General features: G+C 46.4%; 1 protein-coding gene across 24 annotated transcripts in view; it reads left to right on the top strand.

Annotated features, from left to right (window-relative positions):
* The window catches only part of PHLDB2 (pleckstrin homology like domain family B member 2), a 217,411-nt gene that overhangs the window by 107,353 nt on the left and 85,196 nt on the right, over positions 1-24,862 (top strand). For 22 of the 24 annotated variants that reach the window (XM_072812385.1, XM_072812382.1, XM_072812378.1 and 19 more), the window contains exon 3: positions 23,588-24,822. In XM_072812385.1, coding sequence (XP_072668486.1) covers positions 23,588-24,822 — 1,235 coding nt within the window. Of the gene's footprint in view, positions 1-4,908; positions 5,055-5,968; positions 6,103-23,587; positions 24,823-24,862 lie in introns of those variants that run through there. The other 2 variants (XM_072812368.1, XM_072812367.1) reach the window with 2 other exon arrangements.

Genomic DNA, 24,862 nt, shown 5'->3' with positions numbered 1-24,862 from the left:
TAGATAAGCCATCTTAATAGTTTGAACATAAAGCTGTGCACGGGGATAAATTCCACTTTAACTTTGGTTAATTCTTTGGTGTTAATTTGAAGAGCTAATGTGTTAGGTATACTTCATATGTGAGAACACAGAATGAAATCCAAATATCCAGTAAGGTTATTCGAATAAAAATAGATCAAAGATGTGAAAGAAAAAAAAGAGTAGTAGGAAGCAAAATCTTTATTTCCATATCACAATCATTTCATGACTTTGAGCTTCTTCCTGGCAACCAGGATACAAAGGGAAACATGGGTTTACATAGGTCTCCTTAACAACGATTGCAAATCCACTGTGAAAATGGATGAGATATCCTTTCTAAGGAATGAAAGAATATCAATTTTTTAAGACAGAGAAAATTCACCCTAGCACTAAATTCTAAAATGAGTTTATGATGTGGAACTGAACTTACATTGGATAGTACAAACAAAATGCTTGATGTCATTGACAACAGTTCCATAAAAGAAGGCAGGTGTGGTTGGAAACGTCTCTTTTGGTGAGGACTTTATGCTAAGTGAATCACGCCAGGCACAGAAAGAAAAAACTGCGTGATCTCTCTTATATGTGCAATCTAAAAGAGTCAATTCCCTAGAAGCAGAGAGCAGAAAAGTGATAATCAGGGGCAGGGAGGTGGGGGAAATGGGGAGATGTTGGTCAAAGCTTATGGGGGTTGAAGTTAAAGTATAAATAAGTCTAAAGAGCTCATGTACAGCAGATGACCACAGTTAATAATAATCGTACTCAATATTGGACAGTTGATAAGAGGATTGATTTCGGGTGTTCTTACCACCCACACAAACAAGGTGACTACGTGGGAAGATGTTTGTTAGTTTGCATGTAGCAATCTACAGTACAGAAAATAATCCTTGCACTATCTGTATGTCCATCAAATCATCGTGTTGTATACCTTAAATATAGGCCATTTATATTTTTTTTAAAAAGAAGAAGCAGCCCTCATTTTCTAACGCTCCCTGTGTGCTACCTGTCTCCTGTGGAAAGCATGGTGCCTTATCACTTTCATTGATTAAAATATGAGTTGAGTGTTATTAGTCTCATTTTTCAGGAAAGAAATTTGTCCCTCAATGGAAGTAAATAACACATTCAAATAGGCTTAGCCACGGCTTAAACCCAGGTCTGTCTGATTCCAAAATCTGTGATCCTTCCACTGCACTCTGCAAATAAAAACTTCTTGATTCTTTCTATTGGCATATTATTAAAAAGAACACCAGTACAAATAGTTGGTCCACAAGTTGGCCTGGGGTTGAGGATGGCCCCATGTTAATAGCTACAGACATGTTTTAGGCTATCACTATAGAGGAAGAGATGAACCAATTCAGGACATGGGTTAATCAAGTCCAATTGGTCTTTGTTATTGAGAGGGTATCATAGCAAAAGTAATTCCAAATGGAATGATCCATAAGTAACTTATAATATCCCTTTGTGCAACATTTCTCCTTTCCCTATCTAAGGGAAGGATACAGCAAAGTAAGATCAGGTATTGCAACCACTACAGATCCTAGAGAAGGGGACGGGGGAAGAAGTTCTGCTGGGTAGTTTACAACACAACATCTTAGTGGACAAGAGGAAATGGCAGAGAGAGTGAGGTGTGGCTCTGGTCTGGGATTAAATAAAGAACTTTGTTGTAAAGAACCTAGGAAATGGAAAAAGGAAAAGGAAAGAGCTCATTTCTTTTTTTTTTCTTTCTATTTTTAAAAATATCATCATAACTAAAGGAAATTCTGTGAATAATAATTATTACATAATAACAGGTGTTACATTTTGAGTGCCTTCACATTTGAAGATGCCTGGGGTCTGCATTTAACATTTAGTTTAAGCTTTGCACCTCCGGGTGGACCTCTTCATCTCCAGGCCCCTGTGGCATTATGCAAGCTATGGAAAACCACAACAATGCAGCAGGAGTGAGAAGCCTTGCTAGCTTTAGTTACTTTAAAAAGTCACATTGAACGAATCCCCTTTGAGCCCCTTCCTAGTGAGTATTAAGTATCCAGCCTTGGAGTATGGTTCATAGAAATATGAATAAAATGATCCCTCTAGCCGTTAAGGAGCTTGGCTGTATACTAAAAGAGACCAAAATGTCAACAAATAAAACAAGGCAGTGACAGGAGGCCAATGAGGATCTGTTTTTTTTTTTTTTTTGTCCTGTGATTATGAGTTAATCTTTATACAGAAACTTCCCCTGATAATATCATTCCTACTTTAAAGAAAAGGTGGAGGGGAGTATTTAAGAGCATGGACTCTGAAACCATCCTGCCTGTGTTAAAATTCTGATTCTAACAAGTTATTAGCTGAGTAACCATTAACTCCTCTGTGCCTCATTTTTTCAGTCATAAAATGGGAGTAATAATAGTACTTACCTCATGGGGTTGTTAGTAATAATAGTACTTACCTGGTAGGGCTGCTACAGGATTAAAGTAACACTTTAATGTATTTGGAAGAGTGCTTGGTATATACAGCAATTATTGGTCTGAATGAATGTCAGCTATAGTTTCGCAGATATGCATGTTGTTAACTTAATCACGGTCATTCTAGGGGTGCTGTGTCATTCTAGGTGTGCTGTGTTGGGAGACATACTCTTCAGACCCTTTGGGGGAGAACAACTTTCTCTGAAATGTCTGTCTGGTCAAGTGGCATTGTTCTGGGCAGGGAAATGTTTGCAGCTACAGCACTCTGGGTCAGAGCTATCATTCATACTACTTGCCAGCCATCATTCCAGGGGCATCGGGATATATCACTGGCGAGAAAAGACAAAAGTCCCTGCCTGCACAGAATTTAAAATTCACATGCTAGCAAGGAGAGTAAGACAATACATATAATTTTAAAAGTACGTTTTATAATATCATAGAAGGTAAAAACTCTGTCAATAAAATAATAAAGAAAGCTAAGTGGTATGAAGCATGTTTAATTTTAAATAGAGTTGTCAGGGCAGGCCTGAGGAACATGGTGACATTCAAGCAGGGTCTTGAAAAGTGAGGGAGCATGATACTTGGGGGAGAGGACAAATCCAGGCAGAGACGCCAGCTAGCATAAAGATCCTGAGAGGGAAGCATGCCTGTCCAGGAATCCAGTTCAGCAATATTGAGGAGGCCACTGTGGCAGGAGCTAAGTGCGTGAGGGGAGGGAAGGACGAGCTGAGGTCAGAGAATGGCAGATCATGTATTATCCTTCTGGGTTATTCTATGGACTTTGGCTTCTGTTCTGATTGAGCAGGGGACCACTGTAAGATTTTGAGGAGAGGAGTGTGATGAGCTGCCTTAATATTTAAACGGATTGCTCTGGCTGCTGTGTTGAGAAGGGCCCATTGGCGGGCAAAAGTAGAAACAGGACAAGGGTAATCAGAGTGAAGAGATGCTGGTGGATTAGACTTGGGTGTTGATTAACAGTGCAGGTGGTAAGTAGTTGAATTTTGGACTTATTTTGAAAGCAGAGCTAAAAGGACTTCCTGATGGATTGGATTTGAAATGCAAGAGAAATAGAAAAGTCAAGGATGACACCAAGGTTTTAGGCCTGATATGAGTCAGACTTCAGTTGGGACAAAGTGGTTGGGGGATGGAGGGAAGACTCTCAGGATTTCAAGGTTGGAAATGTTAAGTGGGAGGAGCCAGGTAGGCATCCAAAGGGCAGTTGCCTGAAGCCTGCAGGGGAAATGGCCCAGCTGGAGGTAAGATTTGGGAGTCATCACCACGTAGGTGGTAGTTAGTGCCATGAAACATGATGAGATCACCAAGGGAGTGAGTGTGGACAGACAAGAGAACCAAAGTCCACTGCTCAGAGGTTGGGAGAGGAGAAGGGACCAGCAAAAGAGACTGACAAGGAGCAGCGGATGGGTTAGGAACACAACTACGAAAATATGGTTTTGTGGAAGTCAAATAAAATCGTTTCCAGGAGGAGAAAATGATGAGCTGTTAAATGCTGTTGATAGTTCAAAGTGAGGTAAAGACTGAAAAACCTTTTGATTTAGGAGTTTGATCTGGATAAGAAGAGTTCCAGAGACATGGTGGAAGCAAAAGCAAAAGCCTGACTAGAGTAAATGGGAGGACAGAAGAACCAGGAGACAGCTTTGTTTTTTTTTTGTTTTGTTTTGTTTTTTTGTTTTTGTTTTTGTTTTTTTTTAACAAGTCTTTAAAGGCCTGTAGCCAAGCAGAAAAAAAAGAAAAGAAAAAAAAAGAGCAAGTGGCTGGTGGGGGAAGTGGATTCAAGAGGGAGTTCTTTGTTTTTAAGATGGGACAAATAACATGATTTTAATGTTGATGGAGATGATCCAGTAAAGGGAGAAAATTGATGTGGGGAGAAGAGAGATCTGCTGGAGCACTTAACCGTTGGATTGGCCCCTGTATGTTTCTGGGGGGCAAAGAGCCAGGAGAAGAAAGAAAAAAAAAAGTTCTATAAAACACCAGGCAGTTCATAGATGAGCGTCTCCTTAAAATTAGAAACCAGGCTCCTAACCTGCACAAATGAAAAGTGCATTAAATAAGCCGTTTGTTGAATGACTACTAGGGCCACCTACGGTGTCAGGTACTTTGCATACATTATCCCAAAACTCATTAAAACGGACTTCCAACATCAGTACCATTCCTAGTACACTGGGAGATGAAGGAATTGTTACGGGAGCTAACCCGAGTTCCCCAAAGCCACACTGAGCCTATACGGTAGAGTTCGCCTTTCAGGGCGCTCGCTTCCTTGCTGCCGCGGGGTCCTTGAAGGCGAGGGCCTTGTCCCTGCCACCCAGGGTCGGGCTCGGCACTTGGCAGAGGTTCGCGTTCCCAGGTGCCCTGGGGCCCCCGCGCTGCCCCCTCCGAAGCACCCGGTGGAGGACGCTCACACCAGCCCTGTTTCCATTGGCTGCAGCGACTCAGAAAATCACGTTGGAAAATAGGAGAAACTTTCAAAAGGAAATCAGAGTAAGGTAGTCCCTTCGCTGAGGCCGTGCCCCGATGATTTGGCAAAGCTGCTTTTCTGACGCATCGGGTACCTGCCCGCGGGCGCACTGTCGGCAGCAGGTGAGGTGTGGTCCCCTGGAGTTCCCCAGGGGACACGGGGGAGGAGATCATCACCGGAGGACGTGCACCCTCCCGTCCCTCTTCCAGCTCGTAAAACCCAACCCAACCCGACCTAACCCAAACCACCCAACCCGCCCAACCCAATGCAACCCGACCTAACCCAACCCACCCAACCCACCCAACCCACCCCAACCCACCTAACCCACCCGCCCCAACTTAACCCAACCCACCCCAACCAACCCACTCCAACCCACCTAACCCACCCACCCCAACTTAACCCAACCCAACCCACCCCAACCTACCCCAACCAACCCACTCCAACCCAACCCAACCCACCCCAACCTACCCCAACCCCACCCACTCCAACCCAATCCAACCCACCCCAACCTACCCCAACCCCACCCACTCCAACCCAACCCAACCCAACCCAACCCAAAGTCTCTAGCGGGCTGCTGTGAAGGCGGCTTGGAGACCCGGCGCGGGGCGATGGGGCGAGGGGCCGGGCTCGTCCCGAGGCCGTAGAGCCCCGACTGCCCGGGGCCCGCGAGCTGCGCGCCTCCCCGCCTCCCCGCCTCCCGGCCCCCATCCCCGGGCCGCCGCGGTGCTCGCGCAGGGGCCGGGGCCGGGGCCGGGGCCGGGGCGGGGGCCGGGGCCCGGAGCGCACCACCGCGGCCCGAGGGGGGCCGCAGGGCGAGGCGCGGCGCACGGAGCGCAGCCTCGGGCCGGGGCCGCGGGGACCCCGCCGCACCCCCCGCGCCAGGTGAGCAGGGGGCGGGGCCGGCCGGCAGCGGGGCCCGCGCGGCCTCGGGGCGTCGGGGCGGCTCCCCCGGGCGCCGCCTCCCCCCTCCGCGCCGGTTGGTCGCCGCCGGTTGCGCGGCCGAGGGCTGGGGGCGGAGAGGAGGCAGCGGCCGCCCGGGCCCAGGAGGGGCGCGCTGCCCGCGCTCGGCGAGTCCGGAGGGGCCGGCGGGCTGCGGCGGGGCCGGGGTCGCGGCCCGGGGGGCGGGGGCGGGGGCCGGGGGACGGCGGCGGCGGGAGGAGCGATGAGACGGTGAGTGGGCGCCGGGGTGCGCGGGGCTGCTTCGCCTCCCTCGCAGGCGCTCGGGACAAAAGCCGGGGCTGGGGCTAGCGGAACCCTGGCCGAGCAGCTTTGGGGTGGGGGGTGGGGGTGCTGAGCCCCGGAGGGTGGCGGGGCCGCGCTGGGGAGGATGCTGGGGAGCGGGGAGCGGGCGGGATCTGGGGCGCCCGGAGGCAACTTTTGCGCGGAACTCCAGGATGCCGGGGGGTGGGGGGGTCGGGATCCACCTCTCGTCGGCGGAGAGCTGCTTTGTCGTGGTGGGTGGAGGAAAGAGCAGGGCTGCTGCATGGAGTGGGGCGCGGGATCCAGAGAAGACCCCCCCCCCCCCCAGTATCTGGGAGCTGCGCCTCCGAGGCCACCGTTTCAAGAGTGGGGCTTGCAAGCCTGACCCGCGCAGAACCTCAGATTGCGATTTGGCTTCGGATCCCCCCGCAAGTGTGCGCCCGGGAGGTCTCCGCACCCCTGGGGAGAGCGGCCGCAGGCGTTGGCGACAGTCCTGAGCCCCCGTTTCACCGCGTCCCGCAGGGGGAGGCGCGGCTGCAGGGTGCGCGGCTGCTCCGTCCCCGCTGCTGGAAGCGCCGGGACCGGCTAACTCCCGCCACCGCCAGGACACTAAAAGGCTGACAGGCTGTCCCTTCCAGGGTTGAGCTGTCCCACTTGAAGTCGACCCTGCTTCCAGAGCCTGCCCTGGAGTTAAAGGGTAGAAAGAGGGAACTGTGCCTGCAGCCTTGTACGTCGGGAGCCTTGCCCGGGGCTGGAACTACTCTCCTGGGGCCCTGCCCTGATCCCTAGAAGCCTCCCTTGCGCGGCTCTCAAGTAGCTCCGGGAGTTCTAGAAGGCACCAGGACGCCCTGCCCAGCGCGGCCAGCAGTGGAACTAGCAGGAGGGGCGCGCACAGGTGGATTTTCTTTCAGTTCAGGGAATTGTCCGCCGTATTAACCCCCCTTCGTTCTACGAATGTGTCCGTTGCAGGTATTTATTTTCAAGTTTTGCAGTGCAACGTTGAGCTTCCCAGTTTGGCTTCATTCAGGCCTTGATTCTGACATAACCCGAATGTCAGCTGGGAGAGATCTAAATGAAGTTCAGTTTCAGAGGGTTAAACTTTTGCCCTGGGAGCACTTGAATTCTTGCTTCCCGGTAGGGTAGCAACAGAGTAGTTGGATTTGGGGATAAATAAACCTCTAGAGTTGCCCACTATTTTAACAGAATGGCTAGATCCCTGGAACCATGGCCCTCAATTGTGTAAATATTTGTTTGAATAAAGAGCTGAGGTCTTTGAAAAGTAACAGTTGTGTCTATTCACGATTCCCTTTTCCTATCCTGGTCTTAGTTCTTTAAACGTGTTTCTTTTTCACCTTACACTCTTAATGTGGAAAAACGTAAACATCGTATGTGCTTAAGAAACTCGGTGAAGACCTTATAATGCTTATAATTGGCTTTTTTCCTTAAAAGCCAGGGAGAGTTGAGTTTTTTGCATTTAGTTGACTGGTGTAGCCTTCACCTCCAGAGACCCAGAGGTTTGCAAATCTCAGCCTTTCTCACCAATGGGAAAATGAGATGTTTGGGTAAGAGTAGTAATCATCTCAGTTAGTTTGCAGGCTTCCTTCTGTTTCACGCAGCTGGCAGCTGCTGTTCCTTTGGGCTGGGGACTGACTGTGGGGGGTGTCTCTTGGATCCCTGTGAAGTGGTGGAGGGGAAGATGCTTGGGAAATTGAGCTAAGAGTTTGCAAACCCCCGTCTTAGAGAATCTAGACCAAAGCCAGAACTCATTGGGAACCTTTTCAGAAACATCTTATTTACTGGCTTTTGCATAAGAGAGGAAAGAAAAAGCCAAAGTGATTAAACCAACTACTGGTTTTTCTTATTCTCTTCAAAGCCCTGTTTTGAAGTCTGTAAGTAAGAGTGTCCTGAAGAAGGTACTGTGAAAACCATGCTTCCTTTGGGATACTTTTAAAGAGCAGATGAGGTTATGGCTTTGTGTCCTAATTCTCAACCCTTAGCAGGGAGGCCTGCTATGAGCGATTTGTAAAGGAGGTGCTTTGTACTTCTTCCAAGTGGAATACATGTGCTTTATAAATCTGTTAGGTCTCGGTGTACTTTACTTATTAACTGTAAATACCACCCATTTGAAACAAAAACAACTTTTAAGTGATGTGCATTATTTTAAAGCCCTGATATCCATTATATCAGGATTCTCAAGTGGTTCTCAATTGAGGGTAGGGGGAGATTTTTGCCCACCCCAGGGGAAATTGGTCAGAGTATGGACACATCTTTGGCTGTTCCAACTAGAGATAGGGAACAGCTCCACCTGCTAACTGGGGCTGGCAGCTAGTGGGTAGAGGCCTCAACTGCGGTGTAATATGCTACAATACACAGAACACACACAAAGAATTCTTCAGCCCCCCAATCTAGAAAATTGCTCTAGAAAATACTAGAGCAATACTCTAAAAATAAACTGGAGTACTACCCCATGGGCATATGTTAATAAGATTAAGGATCTTAGTCTACTTTGGATCCTCAAGAAACCAACTGTGTTCTTGTTAAACACGATCATAGAAGCCTTTTTGTCAGCGCCAGATTTTTTGCCCCTGGCATGAAAAGTGTTGATATACCAAAGATGTGAAGGAACTTGTACTCATTGACAACTTTGAATTCACTTTAAGAATCACAGAATTTGAGAGTGTTAGAGCACAGGGGAGCCTCAGAGATCACCAAGTTCAACTTTCTTATTTCCTAGATGTGAAAACGGAGGTGCCCAGAGATTAGTGATTCATAGGCCTCAAGTGAGTTTGTGGCAGATGTAGTTCTAGGTATGACCCAGAATTAGAGAGTTTAGACATTGATATTCAAGCACTGTGATTAAACAAAACAAAACAAAACACCAAACTGGACTTGACCTTTTGTGAGAGTTTGGAGGTACCATTATCCATGAGGAAATATAGAAACCCTTTGATTGGGGGAAGGGTGGCATTAGCCATGGTGACAGTGGAGCATATGCTTGGCTGTGTCGGCCCTAAGGAGGAGATAATTCCATTGTGTGACCTGTGACACTCCACGTCTGATGCCTACACCATCCTTCCCACGGCAAAGTGGGCAACAGATGGTTCTACAAACATAGCAGATGCTGCTTTTGAATCTAGGTACAAAACAGAACATTTGAGATTTTCCGTCCCTCCCTGCCGTATGGGTTAAGAGTAGAGTGCGTGAATGGATAGAGTTGTCTTGGACAGAAGGGAAATGAGAGAAGCCTCCTGAGTATGGGATTTAAAAACACACCTGGCACGTAAGGAAAAGAGCACACACGGGGCACTTGTGGGGGAAATTCATAAGCTGATGAATGGCTATCTACAGTAACTGTGGTTGCATAGAACTTGGGTTAGGAGCTTGACCATCCTTGGGGCAAGTAACACGAAACAATCCTGGGAATGAAAGGAAATCCTCTTATGTGACTCCTTTGCCCATGATGCACTCACTTGACTGGATAGTGCAGGACCTGCAAAGCCAAATCATCTAACTTCTGCACCGTTGCACTTTCTTATACCCCGGTCTCTAACATTCCATCTGTTTACCTCATGGGGAAGAATATGAGAGTAGTATAGAGCTAGTGTTAATTTCCAAGGAGAGTTTTAAAAGCATGACATTTGTGAATGGCTGTGTTTATAGAAAGGGGTTATCTTAGTGAGTTTTGAATTATCAGAAGAGTCGTGTCCATATGGCTTGATCAATTACAAACATATGTACTCTCACATTTACACTTCTGTGTTTGGCCATTAGGCCTGTGATGACAGATTCTAGTTCTGTGTGCTAAGTGGTCCCACCACGGTACTTACAACCCTCAACTCTGGGAGGTTTGGGCAGTAGAGGAGACTTTTTTTCATATGCCTTTCTTGGGAGAGGTCAGAATTCTGAACTGTGCTGAGGTAAGTTCTTATCATTTTGACAGCTAGCCAGTGGGTGTACCTCAAAGCCAAGTATGTAGTAGTATATTTAGAAAGGATTTGAAAGTGATGACTTTTTTAAGGGGTCTGCTCCCTGCAGGTGCTACAATAAATTATCCCCTCTTTAGCTTTTTTTTTTTTTTTTTTTTCAGATGATGGGAGGGAAGACATGAGTTGGCTTTGTCTTGTTATTTATTTATTTATTTATTTATTTATTTATTTATTTATTTATTTATTTTTTCCTCCTGCCCCCTGTCTAATTTTTTAAATAATTGTTGGCTGGAAATATTTATTGGCCTTTGAGTAATGTGACTCTTGTCTTTTGAAAGTGAATGAGGCCAAAAACAGTAACTCAGGTTGCCAGATCCCTTCAAGATAAACAGTTAGACAAGAACTTGTCTCCATCACACGGGGTTTGAATCTTCTAGGAATTAATTTACAGTTGTTTTCACGATATTTAAGGATGCTTCTTAACATGCGGAAAAAGAAGCTTTGTGCCATATCTATCTGCTTTAAAGGCAAGATTGTTATGTATAGGAGCTAGTGGTCAATAATAGAAAAGAAACCTAGGTTTAAAAAGCATTTTATTGGAATGTGGTGGAAAGCCAAGGAGTCGGAGAAGCTTGCTATACAAAGAAACAAGCGAGATCTAGGGTAGCCAGCTAAGTTACGTGGAAAAGTTTTTGCTTGTTTAGTGTGTGGAAGTCAATTTATTAGACGGACTGCTTTTTCTTAATTTTACAAAATAGGGGGAAGGAAAAGTTCGTGCCTGCCAAAATTTAAGATCTTCACCTCAAGCAGGATCAGTCTTTTCTAAGACTTGCTGCTAACTCTGGACTTCAGTGGAAATTAGTGTTGATCATCCTAGAATATTTGGTTTACACACTGTATGTGACTTCTCCAAATGGTGGTGTGCTTGTGGAATTAACATATGGAATAGCAAAAAGCTAAAGGTTACGAGATTTTTCCCAGCTATATTTCTTGACCACTGTACTGCTAAAACAAAGGCAGGTAAAAGCAAAGGAGAGCCTGCCCCTGCATTCTTTTGACCAGTTCAGACCCAGCGTGAGTAGTGCTTCATAGCCAAGAGATACTCAGAGGAGACTGGGAAGTGATGTCTGGCTGCCACACTGCTTACGTCATTGCAGAAGTAGGTTTTTAAAAACAGCTTAAGATTTATTAAGGAAATTGCTAGCCATGGGAATGCAGAGCAAATATTTCTTATACATCATGCTGAATCAAATACCCATATTATATTGCATTAACATAACTCCGACTAGGCCTTTTTCCCACTATGTTATGCTGAAACAATTTACCATGCCCTTGGAATGTCATGGGCAACAGCGCCGGTGAAAGCTTTTCCCAATTAGGTAGCTGCCACCTTATCACTAAAACATGTTTCTGTTCTGTGGTCATTTCCATTTCCTGCATTGTAGAGCTGGCACTCCTGTGTTATTTAACCAGTATCTCTGGGAGTCCAGAAAGTTGGAGCAGAAACCCTTACCATTTAAAAATATGGGAAGCCTCTGCTAATACAAGGTGAAGACAGGCGAAGTGACTTGCTCCAGCTCTTACTTCAGTTGGTGATTTTGGCAGAGCCACGACTAGGACGGGTCTCCTGACTCATGTTCCTGGCAGCCTATCCAGTGTTCTTTGTACTAGATTGGCCATTACAATAAAAATAACATCCTAATGAAACCATTTCCTTTATTAGGTCTTTGGCCAGAGTTATAAACAACGGCATCGATTAAATTGAATTTAGTTAGTTGATTATGGACCCCTGCTGGTTCAAGTCCTTTCTCTTTCCCTTCCAAGCAATAAACGGTCCAAAGATAGCAGTGTCTTATATTACCCACTCTGCATAATCAACTATTAAGTAACGGGGAGATTGTATCATTACTGTTTTGTTTTGTTTACTTTATGGTAGTTTTGAAAGCCATCTGCTCAATTTTTGAGTTGAAGGGGAAAACCCAGCTATGGAAGATGTGGTTACCTTGTGTTTGTTCCATCCCTCCTGAGCGTACTTGTGTTCTGACTATTCCCAGTTCATAAATTTTGGGTCAGAGCATGGGGAATGTAGTATTTTGGGATTTAGGAAATGTTACTTTGGAAGAGTAAAAGATGACTCTTAAGAGAGTGTATTTTGATCAGTAGAATGGAATGTGGACAGGGCAGTGGAAAGATCAGAGTTTGGTCCTATAAGCCCTCAGCTTCCAATTCAAGTCCCTAGTGGTGGTTTCAGAATCAAGAGAGAGCATCTTTATCCCCATATGATCCTAGGGTCAATATTTTTCTTCCCTGAAATTGGCCTTGAGTTGAAGGATGCTTTTTTCCTAGAGTAACCCTCTGCTTCAGGAAGTGGATCTGAAGTAAGATGTACACACGCCCGGTAATGATCCCCAGTTTAGCTATTTCCTGACTTCTCTGTCTTTATCTTCACTGTTGTGATCACACAACAGGGGAGGAGGCTTCCAGGTCTATAGTCAGAACCACCTCAACCCAGGGATGAATTATACCAATGATCAGAAAAAAGAAACATCTGGAAACATTGGATTTAAGGGGTAAAAATTTCAGAAATCTTTATCTTGCTCTGAAACTGTTTTAGGATTCTATAAGGAGCCTTGAAAATATGAGTCTATAATTTCCTATAACTTTCCCACTTTCAAAGAGGAAGTAACCTAGTTTAAGAATCTACAAAGCATGTCGGTCTCTCTTAGCATAAATATATAAGGAGTGTGTGTGTGTATGTGTGTTAAAGTTTTTTGAGGCTCACATTCTTCAACATATAGCAAGTTTGGCAGTTTTTGTGAATAATTTTACATTTTAACTTTCTAAAGAGACGGTTTTTCTTTGGGTACACATAGTGGTGAAATTTAGTTACTGTACCTAGTGTTATCTTTTAAGTATTCAGAATATAACGGCCTGATACTTGCCAGTCTGGACAATGCATTTTTTTTTCAAATTTCCCCCAGGTACTTAAAAAAATATCAGCTTTTAGGAGTTTAATTCAATATGATAGAGGGTTAGTATTTCATACTTAAGAAAATAAGCTAGGAGCCACTGATATGACCCCATCATGGCTTGTAAAGTAAACCAGTATAATTTTAAGTCAGTATATATTCATATATTTTTATTCATATTTATTTAAAAAATGCATACATCTTACTTTTTAAATATTTGACTATGGAAAGTTTTAAGCATACACAAGGGTTAACAGAATAATTAAGTGAAATCTCATGTAACTTTCGTATATAAGGCTAATCTTGCCTCATCTGTAGACCTTACTTCTATCCCCAAAACATGGATTATTGTAGAGCAAACTTTAAACACTGTACTATTTCATTCATAAATAATTTAAAATGTCACTCTCAGAAGTTAGGGTTTTTAAAAAATACAACTATATCATTAGCACACCTAGTCAATGTTCAGCTTCTCTGATTGTCTCATAATTTTTTTTAAATACTGTTCAAAACAAGATCCAAATAAGTTCTATGCATTACGTTTCATGGTATGTCTCCCAAGTCTCTTTTAATATAGAATAGCTCCCTCTCTTTCTTGTTCTTTTTTTTTTTCCTTGCCATATGCTGGTTGAAGATATTGGTTATTCTTTTTCTGTAGCCTTTCCCGTATTCTAGATTTCAGTGATAGCATCTCTGTGGTGTTTATTCTATTCCCTTGGTCTCATATTTTCTATAATCAAAACAGCATGTTTTTAATTTCAGACCTTTCCTGCCATGTCACTGTGTTGAATTTAATTTATAATACATGTATGTAAATGCTTATTAGGTTAATATTGTCTCTTTTTTTAAATATTGCTTGAGCTACTTCAATAGTGGTATAAACACCAAAGTGAGTCTAATTGATAAAAGCCACATCTTGAGGATTTAGGTACAAGTCAGGAATTTGGTCAGTGGGAAGGGATTTTGAATGGCCCATATGTGTTTTGAGGTTGTTTTGTGCTTTGTGGCCTCCCTCCCACTTTCCTCACTGGCTGCAGAGAGCTATCACGGGAAACATGCCGCCAAATTCCTTGGAGAGTCTAAAGAATATTTCAAAGTTCATACAAAACAAGTCTTATTCAAGAGACTAGCACAGATTTTTTTTAAAATCCCCGTATTTGATGTTTTGCCCTCTTTGCTGAGGTCCTCTAAGATTTTTATTCCTGCGAAACACTGTAGACTTACTTCAAAGTGGCCTCTGATACAGGAGATAAAGACCCTCATTTGAAATATGACTATTGCTGTTGGTTGTGATGACTTTTAGGAAACTTTGAACACCATGTGGAGCTCTTTTTTGGACAGAGCTTAGACTTCAGTACAGCGAGAGATGACCGAAGAGATCGGTAGCGTGGGGTTAGACTCCTTTATTATGATGAGAAGGAGCTGGAACTCTTTAACTTTCTGTCCTCACTTCTTCCATCTGCGTTGAATGTCCTCATTAACCCCCATCGCTCACCACTCCCATCTGTGCTCTGGCCTCCCTGCAGTGGTGTTTGATGCTTCTTTCTTGGTTTCCCTGATCTCTTTGCTTAGGTGACTTCAGAATATAATGTAGCAAAACTTCAAAAGCAAAGCCAAAAGCAAACCAAGAGGGGAAACTGTGTGATCGGTGTCCTGAGATGTCATGTCAGCCATTCTAGCGGGCCTCACCTGTCTCCCCAGCCTGGCCCTGGGTCCCCTCGACACCGGCCGGTTCCCAGGGTGCCGCGAGTTGCCGGGTTCTGGAGAGTCTCCCCTGGCAGTCACAAAACCCTTCGTGCCTTGCAGGCTGCTGTGGGCATGTGGCCAGCGTGCGTCTGTGTGTGTGTGCATGTGTGCGCCCAGTAAGACAGACGGCCACCTGTGAATAGGTCCCATCTGCAAGGACAAAACAGCCTCCTTATCCTGCCATTAAAATACATTTATTCCCATGGAACTGTTTCTCTCTCTCTTTTTTTTTTAAGATTTTATATTTTTATTGAAGAGAGACAGAGCATAAGCAGTGGGGAGGGGCAGAGGGTGAGGGAGAAGCAGGCTCCCCATTGAGCAGGGGGCCCGGACACGGGACTCGATCCCAGGACCTCGGGACCACAAACTGAGCTGAAGGCAGACACTTAACCGACCGAGCCACTCAGGTGCCCCCTGCTTTTGGGGGATCTTATGTAGATGTGAAAATATCCTCCTTGGAGATGATCAACCTATGCACGTGTGTCTGATGGGTAATAACAATTTTGTTCAAACGGGCTGATCTTTAAATGAAAGAACATGGTGCAAGGGAAGAGGAGTGGGAATCCACTGGCTGCTGTGTTTATCCGCAGACAGAACAAGAAGGGTACTAGTTACCAACGGAAGTGTTGTTCTTTGCACGGGGATATAAACTCTCACGTGAGGAGCAGGAGGCTAAGGGAACAGCGTTTAGGAAGTGGGAGGTGAGATGAGTGTTGAGAGGATGACCTAGGGATGCTTGCATTAACTAACTGTGCAGGAGGTGATCTGTTGGGGAGACAGGATCCGGGGATATTTGCCAGGAGCAGGTGTTTGCCAGTGGGTATGGGGCCTAGTGGAGAGGTTAAGGCTTGTTTGCAGAGATGGAGGAGGCCGAGGAGGATTTAGTGATGAAAGGAAATGTTTGCGTAAAAGGAGGGTATGTTTGCAAACGGGAGAGCTGCAGAACTGAAGGTTTCATCGAGGATGCTGTTTGGCTAACAGAGGATGGGGGAGATGCTGCTTGGGGAGTTCTGAAAGGAGACGATGGCTAGAGAAGGAAGTGGCTGTTCCCAAAGCTTCACATTAGCCTCCCCCCCCCCCCCCGCCCCCCGCCCCCCATCATGTTTTCTTGTCGGGATTAGTGGAAAAAGAGGGAGGGTTTGTATCCATTGTTCTCCATCCTTAAGCTTGGAGTTTGAGGCTGACATAGATTTCCCGGTTTTCCCTTTTCGCCCTCTATAAGCTCCCCCCCCCAGGCCCCATCTGCTGCCGCAGGGACACCCCTCCTCCAGGATTCATGTAAAGAATGGCACTGCTTCTGAGGGGCTGCTCTAAGCTGGTGTCTGAATTCAATTACATGTCATCAGTGTGTGCTTATTTATAGCCTTGCCATATTGTAAACATCAGCGCTGAAAGAGACCAGCCCCTGGACCACCAGCGTTCTGGGGGAGCTCTGAACGCCAACATCAGCCACTGTCTGCGACAGCCTGGGCGCCCAGAGCCAGCCCCTCAGCTCCCGGGGCCCGTGCAGGGCGCAGTAGACTCAAAACCTTTCTATAAAGTGGAAACTTTTTTTAAGATTTATTTATTCATGAGACACACACACACACACAGAGAGAGAGAGAGGCAGAGACACAGGCAGAGGGAGAAGCAGGCTCCATGCAGGAAGCCCGAGGTGGGACTCGATCTCGGGTCTCCAGGATCACACCCGAGGCTGAAGGCAGCGCTAAACCGCTGGGCCATCGGGGCTGCCCCTATAAAGTGAACATTTTAACCGCCCTGATCTTGAAGGGTCTTCTTTTTTTTCTGAGTTTGCTCCTGTAATCTACATCCTCGCCTTTTCCCAGCTCATATGGAACAATCTCTACTTTTCCATCACCTGCTCTAACAGCCCCCTGCTCTGATTAGTCCCGCTGTTCTGGGTGACCCGGAGAGGAGTCTCTACATGGCAACATCAAATGACAATGTAACTCGTCGTATGATTTAGGACTCCCCCAAACCCCTTTGGGTTTCTGGATAAACTGCGTTCTGCGTTTATATGGGCCAGGCCTGTAAGTCCTTCTCCCTTGACACCACGCGATGCGGTGCAGCGCAGCACAGCGCGACACACCACGACACAGAGACACAGACTTTGTCTTCATCTCTTGGGTTCTGGGGACTTTTCTCTCTGGGCGTGTTTTCATCATCTTGAATCCAAGGAGATCCCTACAGCTCAGGCAATTGCAGTGCTGTAAATTCACTGCTGGTGACACAGTTTCAATGGGGTCAGCTTCACCCTATTGTTACTGAATGTAAGGGGCGCCGGAGAACTCTGTTGTACAACAGATGCCAGAACCGTGTGTCCAGGAGGGAAGGAGCTACCAAGAAACTTTACCCACATGATCCTCGAGATTAGTGTTTCAAGTAATCATCTTCTCTGGGGAAACAGCGCTGTGAGCTGCTGTGCTATCTTCCAGACACCTCTTCGTGCCTTCTGGCATTTTCTAATTGACAGCGAGCTGATGTACATTTCAGGTGGTAAAATAACAAGAGCTCTGGGGGGATTAAATGTATGGATTGGAAAGTAAGCCCAAACGTTTCAACACACATTAACTCCTTTCCTGTTTAGACTTCCCGCTGTTGTCCCTTCTCCAGATGGGCACCAGATGCCTTCTCCCCTTCTCCACGCCCGTTCTGTGGATGCGCGTGGAACGTAGGCAGGGGTTAAAGCCCCAGGACTCCTTTGCTGCCACCATAACAATGCAGTTATTTTATAATTTCCCCGAGACTTCTTTTTGTTTACATGACATGTATAGGAAACCCAAAATAAACACATCGGTGTAGGCCAAGAAGCCAGGCTGGAAACAGAGTCTTCCTCGCCTGCCCCCCGTCTTACCCCTGTTACCACAGATCTCTCCCCCTACTGCCTGCCTCTGGTCTCCCACCCCCGCAGCACCTCTCCTGGGGCTTTCTTTTACCTGCCACCGCCCTCGCCCTTCCTCGTCCTAAATCCAGCTGGGGCCCCTGATGCACCCTGTCTGCAGCATTCCTTCCCTCATTGCCGGGGGATTCACCAAACCCAAACTCTTCCACTGTGTTCTCCACCCTCCCGCCTCTCCCCTCCTTGCTCACCCTCACGTCCTCCTAAAGAGTGCGTGCTGGTTACCATTCTCTGTTCCCCCTTTCTAAGCCTCCACTCATGTAATCTCATCTGCAATGAAAAGAATACTCTGGAAGTAGGGAAGGAGAGAGGTATCGCACCACGATTGTCACTCCCCGGTCCGTAGAGGCAAAAGCGGATTCTTTACCTTTTGAGTTGAATTGGTTGGTGGGAGCAAGAGAGATGAGTTGGGACAAGTACACACATGGCACTCAGCTGGGGCAGGTAAACTAAGCTTCGGGAAAATGAGGAAGTTCCATATTTGTAGTTTGATGATACATTTTTAAGTGTACAACCTTTTATGTATCCTTAACTGAGCCAGGGAGTTTGAACTGAAAAACGGGGGTATCAAACACGAATATCCCTTCAAATAGTCTCTGGAATGTCTTTACATCCAAATCATGCTTAACTTTCCCCTTCAAGAATGCCTGGGAGAGAAATGTTACACGTTTCTCAGATGTGACTTCTTATTTGCAAGTGTCCTTCTTGTCTCCTTCCCTGGAGTCTGCAAAGCTGATCCTTCAGCAGGTACTACTTTGCAGTATTTTGGTGTTGCATTTTGTTTGGCCAACCAAACTGTTTCAGTAATTATACTTTTTGATTTCTTTAAAAAGCCTGTGTGAGGTGGAGAGCGGTATCGAATGTTACCACCCTGTGAGATAGTAAGAAACCTGTAGTAGTTTGATACTCTAGTTTTATTTGCCTAAATGAAGAGAGAAGAGAATTTGCTAGTATTTTATTTGGGTGATTAAGTAGCATTTGCAACTGCAAACAAGTTCAAGTGTAGTAATGTATTTATCATCTAAAATGACATCATTATCTTACATGGCTGTGTCAAAAACTAAACTATTTTTTTTCACATCAGAGTAGAATTTATTTGCTTTATACATAGTGAACTGACTGATTTTTATTAAGAGAAAACAGAAAAACTATGCCCTTTAAGAAATTAAACTTTTAAATATCCATTTTTGACATGATGTATTAAACCCTTCAACTCTGTGCTGTTAACAGAGTAAATATTTAAAATGTAGTGTTTGGGCTCATTGTTTAATTTTTGACTTCTATTTAATCACGTGTGCTTTGGCTTGCTTTCTGGATTGCTGTCTCGGCACATTGTGGGAATTCTTCTAACTTAGTTCTGCTTCCCATTTTGTATACATTATCTTAAAACCGAAGTCTCCCCACTAACTGACTTTAATTCTTTTCTTGTCTATTCTAATATCTCACTAAAGGGTTTCCTTTTGTAGCCTTGTCGAAAATATCCTAAATGGTTGGAAATTGCTTGCCAATTTAAGCCACTCTTAGGGTGGGCAAAGGGCTCGGACTCTTGAGGGCATATCTTACATGGTGGTAGAGATGGGAAAGGATTTAGATCACTATGAGAGAGAAATGCATGTTTATTATAGTTCATCCCGGAAGAGTTACATGCTAGACTTTTTTCAAAAAAGGACCGTAATATAGAAAATAACCGTTTCTTTTTCCTTACCCATGTTTTGCTATTAATTCAGTCAGAGACAGGACGTTTGCTGCATGTGCCAGTAGTCTGACCTCTAATGGGCTTGGGATTTTGTTTATTTTGCTTATTGTTTTTTAATAATAAATTTATTTTTTATTGGTGTTCAATTTGTCAACATACAGAAAAACACCCAGTGCTCATCCCGTCAAGTGCCCCCCTCAGTGCCCGCCAACCAGTCACCCCAACCCCCCACCCTCCTCCCCTTCCACCACCCCTAGTTCGTTTCCCAGAGTTAGGAGTCTTCCATGTTCTGTCTCCCTTTCTGATTTTTCCTACCCATTTCTTCTCCCTTCCCCTCTATTCCCTTTCACTATTATTTATATTCCCCAAATGAATGGGATTTTGTTTATACTCATAAAATCATGGAATGTAAAAGTAGCCTTATGCTGCTATTGGGTAGTACTCATCAGATTCCCTTTCCTTCAGTGGATTTAACTTTATTATCATTTCTTTGCACCATAATCTCCACAGATTCTGACTCTCACTGGGTTAGTCCCCTTCATGCTCCTTTACCAGTGTTTCCATCACTTCTCTATTAAGGCGCGTGTCACACTGTATGGCAATCATTTGTTCATATGTCTTTCCCTCTGGACTGTAAGCTGTGTAAAGGCAGGAAGTGGTATATGACCACGTGCTTCCCAGTGCCCAGCTGAAAGCCTAGTTTATGGTAAGAACTTAAGGAAGATTAACACCTTCATAGTAGCAAACAACTTCCAAATCTCAGTGGCTTAAGACAATCTTGGGTTGGCAAGAGTCCTGTTTCACAGCGTCCCCATTGACGGGTATAGGCTAATAAAGTCTGCACAAACTTGGATGCATGCTAGTCATCTTATCGTGGGGGTGGGTGGGTGGAAAGAGTGAATCATGCCCCAGCTTGGAACTGACATGTCACTTTCTCTCATGGTTCCTTGATCAAAGCAAGAGTCATAGCCATACCCAATGTTACAGGGGTGCAGAAGGGAAACACCTCTTTGTTTATGAGAAGAGGACAGGAATGTTAGTGAGCAACACTAAAACCTGAATCAATATCCAATGCATGGTAGGCACCCAAGAACCATTTAGTGACTAAAGTATCTAGAACTTTCTGTTGGGATTTTAATTTTTTTCTGTACGATAAGCAGAACCAAGTTAAATATGCATCCTGTTAACCACATTTTTTAGGAGACGAGGATGCTAATATTATTGTACAGGCTGTGTTCAGCAAACTTCTGAGAATTCTTTTGTAACCACTCTGTTTACTCATATTAGGGAATGCGTTGTGTTTGATTTTGTAGTTTTTCAGACACTTAGAGTACGGAATGGCTACACTTGCATGATTAACATTTTGCCCGAGTCATTAAGAAGAGCTGGGGAAAATGCTGAAGTTGTCAAATATTTACATATTAAGTTAGTCGTCCAAGAACCTTTTTAAGAAGAGTTAATATCTGGCTCAACAGTTGTACAGGAGCTTAGGAAAAATGAGAGCCTAATCAACTTATGCATGAAGTATTTCTGAGAACATTTAAGTTCTACTTTCCTAGCAAATTTCAATTATATAATAGTGTTTTCAACTACAGTGTGGTCACCATATTTTACATTAGATCCTCATACATCCATCTTATAGCTGAAAGTCTATACTCTTTTACCAAGTCATTTATAACCTGAATGTTCTCTCTCTCTCTCTCTCTCTCTCTCTCTCTCTCTCTCACACACACACACACACACACACACGATGGATGTGTTAACTAACCAGATGATGAAAATCCATTCACAACATGTATGTACATCAAATCACCACAATGTCCATTTTAAATATCTTACAATTTTATCTGTCAGTAATACCTCAATAAAGCAGAAATAAAATACAATAGGGGCACCTGGGTGGCTCCGTGGTTGACTGTCTGTCTGCCTTTGGCTCGGGTCGTGGTCCTGGCTTCCTGGGATCAAGTCCCACAATCAGTTTCCCCATAGGGAGCCTGCTTTTCCCTCTGCCTGTGTCTCTGCCTCTCTCTCCGTGTCTCTTATGAATAAATAAATAAAATCTTCAAAAAGTAAAATAAAATAAAGTAAATGCAAATTTTTTTTTAAAAAAAGAAGTATTGCTACAGATTATATTCTAGTAGTTTACACTAAGTGTCCCCCCCACCCCTTAACTGTCAAAGCAACTCAGTTAGTTGAGAACAGAGGGGATCATGACTCGAGGTCATCTTCGTTTCAGTCCTCCAAGAGGGCAGAGTGAGGTAAGTCTCAAACCAGATTTGTGTTGTTTTCAAGGTGATAGCTGGTGGTCATAGACAGTTGCTGACTATGACTTTGTCTTGGGAGCAGAGATGGCCCTGTCCCTGAAGAATGAAAGACCTGACAAAAGCCAGATGGCAAGACCAGATTCTATCTGGGAGGCAGTTCTAAGGGAGAATCTCAAAAAAATTTTTTTGAGGTTTACTCCAAAAGATAATCATGCTCATCAGGGCGGGGGTTTGGGTTGGAGGGTAGGGAACCCAAGGTAGAGCTTGTTGGGGCAAGCTGAGCTTTACAAGAGGATGGATACTTAGCCCATCACTAGGATTTAAGTACCCAGATTGTTTCTTGGCCCCAGCCTGGATAGGAAGCAGTTCCCTAGTATACTGTCTGAATCTGCCCAGGAAGTCTGCAAAGCTGAGCAAGCAAGGCAAAGTCCCCAATCTCTGGATAGGACACAGTGGGGGAAGGCTGTGACAAATTGAAAACTAGTGCTCATAGAGTGTCTCACCAATGGGTCTGTGGGAGTCAGGAGAGGCTGGAGATGAGGTGGGAATACTTTGTCTACCCCTCTTCCTTGAACTTGTGACCTAGTTTCAGGAACAAGCACATTATAAAATTGGTTACTCATCTATTGATACAAGACCAGGATGTAATAACTAGTATCTAAGGGGCCTGAGGTGTTGGACAGGTCTCAGCAGTGCATGAGTTCAATGAGAATGTTTAAACTGTGATTTTGCTTTGATGATAATCTGAAAAATACATACTTTTATCAATTACAAATTCAAGCCTTCTCATTTGCAGTGATCATTTGAACTTAAAGTATGTTTTCATAACCTAAAACGTTAGTTTCTTAAGTTAATGTAATTCAAACTAGAGTCCAAAAATACTCTTCTGGGTGCACACATTTTTCTAATAAATGGTAAGCGTGGAAGATAGAATCTGAATCTGAGCCATGAAGGATGGGTGGCTTCGGGTGGGTACAAAGGAGGGAGAAAAGTGTTTCCACAAGAGGAGAGAGTGTGAGATCAAGGATGAGCATGATTCATTTAGGATACCTGGAACCTAAAGATCCTCCAGTTTCAGGTTTTAAATACCGCCTCCTGACCCTGATATGGTGGTCGTTTGGGGAACCCTCTTTTCTCTGTTTCCTCATTGACCTGACTTTTTTCTGATGGGTACAGGAGCTTTATGACCTCTTTCTTGAGAAGGGAACTCTCATAGTCATCCTGTGCCCCTCATGATACCGATCAGTGTCTAATGGGAAACTAACTCTCTTTGTGTGCCAGAATGTGAATTTTGTCTCTGCACAACTTTACTTCTGAGCAGTTAATGAGTCTAGCAGAGACACCCAAAGGAGGGTGCACTGCGTCGCCATGGTGGGTGTTTTCCTGGTACTCAGGAAGCAGGTGGTCCCCCAAGGACCAGAACAACTGACGGGAAATGGTCTTTCTTATGGACCAGCCTCACCTGTACTTTGTTAGGGACTTGTCCTTTGCAAATATCATCAGTGGCCTCTTGAGTTCTTTTTTCTTTTCTTTTCTCTTTTTTTTTTTAAGATTTTATTTATTTATTCATGAGAGACAGAGAGAGAGAGAGAGAGGCAGAGACACAGGCAGAGGGAGAAGCAGGCTCCATGCAGGGAGCCCCACATGGGACTGGATCCCAGGTCTCCAGGATCACACCTGGGCGGAAGGCAGGTGCTCCACCACTGAGCCCCCCAGGGATCCCCTTGATTGCTTTTCTTTTGCACATGCAGCATCCCACATCGGTGTTCTTCACACCTCTTCATTTCGCCTTACTTTTACTGGACTTATTAATAAAACAAGAGCCTGCATTGGTTAATCCCATCAGCTCAGCCCGCAGGGCTGTTTGTGCAGACGTCAGCTGGCCAGTGCTTGCACTTTTTCGATCTTTGCTAAATACAACCCAACTCTTTTTTTTTTTTTTTTTCCCTTTCCAGATTCCAGCAGGACCATGGCAGAGCTTAGCCACGTGCAAAAGCAGCTCGATCTACAAAACGGGAGCCTAGAGGCGGGTTTCGGGGCCAATTCCCCGGACGACGACGACGACGACGACCGATCCCAGACCATGATGGAGAGCCTGAGCCCCAAGAAGTACTCCTCCAGTCTGAGGTTCAAAGCCAACGGAGACTACTCCGGCTCGTACTTGACCCTGTCGCAGCCGCTGCCGGCCCGGAGGAGCCCGTCCCCGCTGGGGAGCGGCGCCCGGAGCAGCCCGTCGCTGGCCCGCGGCCCCGGGGGCAGGCAGCTGCCCGGCGCGGGGTCGGGGTCGGGGTCGGGGTCGGGGAGGCCGCCCGCCCCGCCGCTGGGCGCCTGTGCCCCCGGGAGGCCGGACCCCGAGCGGCCCCTGCGGCTGGCCGACAGGCCCCCCTACTGCAAGTACAGCCCCAGGAACAAGTCCCACGACAACGTGTGCCTCCTGGGCGCGCTGGAGGCCCGGAAGGCGGCGTGGAGCGGAGGCGGCCCCGCGGGCCCCGGGTCGGGGGCGGCCAGCATGCCGTCCAGCCCCAAGCAGGCGCGGAGGATGGGCCTGCAGGACCGGCCCGGCCGGCCCCGGGAGCCCCCGCCCGACGCCGCGGCGCCCCGAGCGCGGAGGCCGGCGGGGGGCGGGCTGGGCCACATGGGGGCGCACAGCCGCTCGCTGCCCCGGCTGCACAGGGCGGCCGACGGCCCGCAGCTCAGCCTGCCCCCCCGGGCCGCGCTGGGCGGCGCCAGGCGCACGAGGCCGGGGGACCGGGAGCCGCCCCCCAGCTGCGCGGAGCACGACGGCTACCTGAGCTTCTCCTCCTGGAGCGCGGGGCCCGCGCCCTACAGGCCGGCGGCGGCCGAGGGCGCCCCGTACGCGAGCTCCACGCTCAGCATCCCCGCCAGCCCCCGGGTGGCCCGCAAGATGCTGCTGGCCTCGGCCGCCCCCTGCGCCCCCTGCGCCCCCTGCGCCCCGCCCGCCCGCAGGAACCTCTCCTGGGGCTCCGCCGAGCTGGACGACCCCGACCCCAACCCCGACCCCGACCGCGACCCCGACCCCGACGGCCTCCGCCAGGCCGCGGGGACGCCCCAGCCCGCCCTCCGGGAGAGGAAGAGCAGCATCAGCTCCATCTCGGGCCGCGAGGACCTCATGGATTATCACCGGCGGCAGAGGGAGGAGAGACTCAGGGAGCAGGAGATGGAGCGACTGGTAATCCTCCTCTGCGCCCGACCTGGCCTCGGCCGCTCCC

Source organism: Canis lupus, chromosome 35, assembly GCF_048164855.1.
Source record: "Canis lupus baileyi chromosome 35, mCanLup2.hap1, whole genome shotgun sequence".
In the NCBI taxonomy this organism is placed as follows: domain Eukaryota; kingdom Metazoa; phylum Chordata; class Mammalia; order Carnivora; family Canidae; genus Canis; species Canis lupus.
The sequence above is the reverse complement of the archived record's forward strand: the minus strand, read 5'-3'. Positions and strand labels throughout refer to the sequence as shown.